Source organism: Indicator indicator, chromosome 8, assembly GCF_027791375.1.
Source record: "Indicator indicator isolate 239-I01 chromosome 8, UM_Iind_1.1, whole genome shotgun sequence".
Taxonomy (NCBI): domain Eukaryota; kingdom Metazoa; phylum Chordata; class Aves; order Piciformes; family Indicatoridae; genus Indicator; species Indicator indicator.
In genome coordinates, this window is record NC_072017.1 from 36,357,230 (window position 1) to 36,363,229 (window position 6,000).

Sequence of the window (6,000 nt, forward strand, 5' to 3'; positions counted from 1 at the left end):
TCCACAAGCCTTCCCATCAAGTTAGCATAAATGGCAGTACTTGTGGCTATGTTGTGTGCTACTCTGTAACTGAGAGTTTGCTCAGAGGTGGGCTTGGTGAAGGAATTTCCACAGACAGCATATTTTGACAAAGTCTGGAAGACAAGGCTCTGCCAATTCCACCAGGGTATAATAGGTTTCTTAGACATAGTTCTCAGTTGAATAGTGCAAACTCAGAAGTGCCAGAACGCTTGTCTGTGCAGTCTGTGAATCAGCAGTACATTTTTTTCCGGTGAAGCTTACTGGGTTAAAAAGTGCATTTTGGCTGAAGAAAAAGCTGAAGACTTCCTCTTCTTGCCACGTAACACAGAGGAGTTTGCTTAACTGAATTACTGAACTCAGCAGCAGTTAATGTCAGTTTTTTGGGTTTGTTTTTGGGTTTGTTTCTTTAAGGTAAGATTTTCCTGGTTTGGACAATTCCATCTTGGTTTGTTTATGACAAATTAAACAATACAGAGTAACTTTTGAATATAGTTTGCTACCCTCACCCAGACCTGATCTATTTCACTGTCTTCATAACATCTCCTTTTGCCTTTCCTCATAGAAATTGAAAGAATGTAAATTACCAAGTACTCTGTTATGTAAACAAGTTTGAACTTGTACACAGTGGAAGAGGCCATCTGAAGGCTTTTTAGTATAAGACCATCTGAAGGCTTTTTAGTATAAGACCAATTTCCCTGTTTTTCAGGCAGCCATGAGACTTTTCTTTAATAGGTTTGTCACTTTCTTAAGAAAGTTGCGGCCTGTACTTCAAAGTCTGTTTTTACACTGTTACTTTCATACTAAATATTTTCTAGATCTTATATCCAGTATCCTTCAGCTTAGCATTGTTTGAAAGCAATAATACTTTTTCGTTTTCTTTCATCTCCTTTGCATCATTGGAAGTAACAAATGTTCTCAAAGGCCTGCACTGTATCTTCTAAATAGCTGATTTTGGTCTTCGCTGTAAACCGATCTGCCCCCATCTTTATGAGAAAGAATGAAGGCTTTGGTTAGATTTTTTTAAGCCCTTTCTCGGCAGTTTTCCACAAAACACCCACCATATAAAGAACCTCAGTCTTTAGCCAGCCCAGGTTTATGAATGGCCACATTGTACACGGCATTCTTAAAGCCTTAACTCTTCCAAGAAGCTGGAAACTGAGGGCTCATGACAGCACAGGGATGATCATACAGGGATGAAAACCCCGGCCCTCTCCGGAGGGGCTTCCTGCCCTTCTCCACAGGCAGCCCCCGCCTTCCCGTGGAAAACCACCAGTACGGGGGCGAGCCGCTGTGTGTGTCCCCAGTGCCACCCTCACCACGCTCCATGGCAACGCTTCCCTGAGGTAACGCGCGTGACCGATCCGTTAACGATCCCAGCTCGCGGCACCCCTCGCGCCGGGCGGATGGCAGGGAGCGGGGCAGGGAACCCCCGGCGCTGGGCTAGTGGAAGTGAGCCGAACACGGAACCCGCCGTCCCACCTCCCGTTCGCTGCTACATCACCTCGGCCACTTCTTCCTTCCTTCTCCTCCTCGTCTCCCCACGCCTCGCTCCCCTCACGGCCCACCTGCCCAAAGGGCCCCACTCCCCCGCCCGCTCACCCAGCTCGGCACTCTGTTGCTCAGCTTGACTTTCTTGCACTGGCTTTCGGGCAGCTCCATAGCGGCGGGGGGGGCAGTGATCGGAGAAAGGAAGAAGAGAACGCGCTTTCCCCACTGATGCTTGATGCAGGTGAAGCCGCCGAGAAGTCCTGCCGTCTGCGTGTCCCCGCCCGCGGCTTAGCCAGAGGTGGTGCAGGGAGGAGCCGCAACCTAGCACTGGGGAGGAGAGCGGAGCTTTGCGGGTACAGGATCCCAGCCACACGCCTGCGCTGCGCCGTGACGCGCGGCAGGGTGGGCGGTGGCCGCGGGAGGCGCCAGCAGCCGCTTCCGCCGCCGGCATGCTAGCCAGCCCGCCCGTTGCTGCCCCTGCCGAGCGGCGGGGACTGTGGAGCTAGGCTGCTAACGCGGCTCGCCTTCTGCCCACCCTCTCTGCGCTGGGGCGGCGTTGTAGAGGTGTTCTTGCGTATGATGCTTTGAATCCCGCAGTCTACCGTACTCGTTTGGAAGTGAAGAAGACGACAATAATAGCGCAAGAGGAAACGGCCTCAAGTTGTGCCAGGGGAGGTGGTTTAGAAAGGGCATTAGGAAAAATTTCTTCACCAAAAGGGTTGTTAAGCATGGGAACAGGCTGTCCAGGGAAGTGGTGGCGTCGCAGTTTCTGGAGCTATTTAAAAGACGTGTAGTCGTGTTGCTGAGAGGCATGGTTTAATGGTGGACTTGCCAGTGCTGAATTAATGGTTGGACCAAATGAAATTAAAGGTCTTCTTCAATTTAAACAATTTTTTGATTCTATGAATAAGAGGCCATCTACCTGCTCCAGCTGCTGAGATCGCTCAGCTGGCAGCAGGAACCCAGAGGCTTCCTCACCTTCTCCTATTACCACGCAGAGGTGGAAAAGACGATGTTACCCTTCTCAGGAAAACGGGGTCAGGGAGTGAGGTGGCTGCCTCATTTCTATGACAAGAGGCAAGGTAAAGACATAGCCAAAGCAGAGCACTTTCTCCTGTCTGTGAAGAAAGATGAGGTTCTGCCATTTCTTCTCTGAAAGTCTTGAGAGGCAGCAGAGTGGGCACAGGTGGTGGTGGAGCCATGAGTGACTTGGAAGGCAAGGATGCTTAGTCAAGTCTCCAGATTTAAATGGATTTCCCCTACAATGCTACTCCTGTGCTATGTTTTAGGAAACGTCTCTCACTGTGAATTCAGAAGCCAAAGTTCTTGGATTCTTATTTCTAGATAGGAATTGCTTTAGCACTTGGGTGCTAATCTTAAGGTGGAAATGATGCTATGCTAGATAGCAGGAGTTACATTTCCTGTGTAAATACTAGTCTGAGAAAGGAATTACTTCTGCACTTGATTGCTAATCTTACACTGGAAATGGGCTGTAGTAACATGAGTTTCATTTACTGTAAAAATATTAGCCTATTTACAATCTGTCTGTAGATTGTTTGTTCTCTAGCTGTTTAAACAGGAAATTGAAAGGCCCACTTTGTGGATGAATGTTTACTCCTACTATATCAGAAAGACATCCTTCCAAAGGTTTTAAGGGGTTGGTTTCACAGCAGATTGCGAAATTTGGATTAGAAGCTTAAAATCTTTCTGCAAGACAGATGACCTCTCTAAAACCAGGAAAAATAATTAGAAGTGCTTTCAGACAGTTGGAACGTTGGATACAATTAACACCATTGTAACAAAGGAATGAACAATTGTGGTTATTAAGGCTTGACTTGAATGACAAGGTGGTGCAGCACTGCAAGCCACTGCTCACCAGGATCCCTGGCTGTATATGGATATTCTGACCATGCCAAACAGTGACAGTGACAGTGCCTGGATTTTAATTATTTAAATCTTTTACACAATGCTCTTCCCAGCATGGGAAGAGAACCAGCATACTGCCATGGAACAGTGGGCTGAGGGCTTCCCATACTGACTACTGGGTTATGGCTAGGGCACACGCGGTTAACTGTGCTTCGCACAACATTGTTTTATGCGGCTTAAGAGCAATTCCGAATGTTATTTGTGAGGACATTCTTTTTTCAGATTCTACTGATACTTTATTGATACAGATTGATACTATTCATTCTGCATTCTGAGAGACAATAGTGAGAAGCCCAGCACTTAAAAGAGTTGTAAATTAAATAAAAATCCACAGGTAGCACTTAACCATGCAAGTGATGTCTTCCAGGTACATCTGGCTCTCTTTAATTCACACACGGACTGGGAGCAAGACACATTGGATTTTCATTAATTGTCTGCACAGAAGTTTTGCCTTGGTCAGCTGTTTGCTAACAAGGAGTTGCATCCCATCTTGAGATTTGTTGTTGTTTGGTTCGGGGGTTTTGTTGTTTTGTGTTATCTACTTTCTAAAGAAACTGTGTTGGGTTCTGATTCAAGGGTTGAGAAAACAAGGCTTTGAGCACTGGCAAAGTTTTAGGCAATAGTATTTAGAGTTTGAAAAATCATGAGAGAATAAAATGCAGTTGTAGTATTCAAGGTGTATTCACCGTACTGCCCAAATCACAAATGGACTGAAGGTCCGGAGTCGCATGGTTTCTTCCACAAAGTATTGCAAAAAAATTGAATAGACCATATTCTAGTGAAATCTGAAGTGTGACTGCAAATATAGACACTGGTCAGTCAGATAACATAATCTTAGAGGTAGTTGTCATTGTTTAACCCTAGCCAGCAGCTAATTATCACCCAGTCACTCACTTCCCCTTGGTAGGACAGGGAAGAGAACTGGAAGAGTAAAAGTGAGAAAACTTGTGGGTTGAGGAAATTGCAGTTTAATAAGTAAAGCAAAAACCACACACACAAGCAAAGCAAATCAATTAATTCATTCAATGTTTCCCATTGGCAGGCAGGTGTTCAGCCATCTCCAGGAAAGCAGGGCTCCCTCACACCTAAGGATTATTTGGGAAGACAAATGCCAGGACTTCAAGTGTCCCAACCTTCCTTCCTTCTTGTCCCTAGATATATATGCTGAGCATGACATCATATTGTGCAGAATATCCCTTTGGTCAGTTAGGCTCAGCTGTCCTGGCAGTGTCTCGTCCCAACTTCTTGTGCACCTCCAGCCTACTTGCTCATGGGGTGGTGTGAGGAGCAGAAAAGACCTTGACTCTGTGCAATCACTGCTTAGCAGTAACTAACTTGTGTTAACAACACTGTATCCAGCACAAATGCAAAACATAGCCCCATACCAGCTACTATGAAAAAGCCATCCTAGCCAAAACCAGCACAGTAATTAAAAAATGCATTTCTGAACAGCAATTCCTCGAACAGAATACCTCTTATGACTGCACTAACCTTCTAAAATAACACATGCATATACAGCATATCAGATTATTAACTATATAGGAAAGCCACATGTGTAGATGAGGCATATCAGGCAATACCAAACATTTTCGTATTTTACCGAGGCTAATGCGATGTGCAGAGGTTGTGTCACCAGTTCTTGTCAAGCGCCGTTTCTGTGAAAATGTAAATGCATTTTTGGTTACAGAAGTTTGACATGTAAATCCAGGCATTTTGCCTCTCCAGTATCTTAACCTCCTTAAACTGTGGAGATGAGAAGAGCATTCTGTAAACACAGGAAGCAAACACATGGTAATTTATACCAGCCTGTGAATTCTTTGTAAGGTTATGTGTTTAAGTTCTGCATGGCTATTGAGGGGTAAGTTCCAATATTACTTTACTGGCATCCTTCATGATGGATTGATTTCAATATCCAAGTCAGGTGTTTTCTGAACTTCAAAAGCAAATTTCTGTGGGAGCCCTTGGTGAAATTTAAATCAATAACCAATCTCTGATGAATTGCTGTTATTTTTTAATCTGCTTCCAACCTGAGTTCAGAAACTGCTTTCACAGCAGCAGGTGCTCTTGTAGCCCTTGTCTATGGAGCCAATGTGCTGTATTGCCTTGCACCTTCACTAAATGTTAAATTCTGGTAAGAGGATGACAGCAAAAATGATATTATGAGCTCAATCTTTTACTAGTCTGAGTTTCCTTCTAGCTCTGGAAAAACCACCAGGATTTAGTATTCCTGAGTTGTATTCTTCACTGTGATGGTAAGTAGAATTGTAGAATCATAGAATCACAAAATGGTAGGTATTAGAAGGGACCTCTGGTGATCATCTAGTCCAACCCCTCTGCTACAGCAAGTTCACCTAGGTCAGATTGCACAAGAACGTGTCCAGGCAGGTTTTCAAAGTCTCCAGAGGAGACCTCTGGTACCCTCACAGTAAAGAAGTTTCTCTTTACGTTCAAGTGAAAATTCCTGTGTTCTGGTTTCTATACATTGCCCCGTGTCCTATCACTGGGCACCACTGAAAAGAACCCTTTAGATACTGACCGTCATTCATAAGATGCCCTCTCAGTCCA

The 6,000-nt window shown here is 44.9% G+C and overlaps 1 protein-coding gene across 1 annotated transcript in view; it reads right to left on the bottom strand.

Annotated features, from left to right (window-relative positions):
- The window catches only part of PAPSS1 (3'-phosphoadenosine 5'-phosphosulfate synthase 1), a 37,952-nt gene extending 36,272 nt beyond the window's left edge, over positions 1–1,680 (bottom strand). The window contains exon 1 of the mRNA XM_054382908.1: positions 1,621–1,680. Within this exon, the coding sequence (XP_054238883.1) occupies positions 1,621–1,680 (60 nt within the window). The remainder of the gene's footprint in view (positions 1–1,620) is intronic.
- Positions 1,681–6,000: the final 4,320 nt, after the last annotated feature.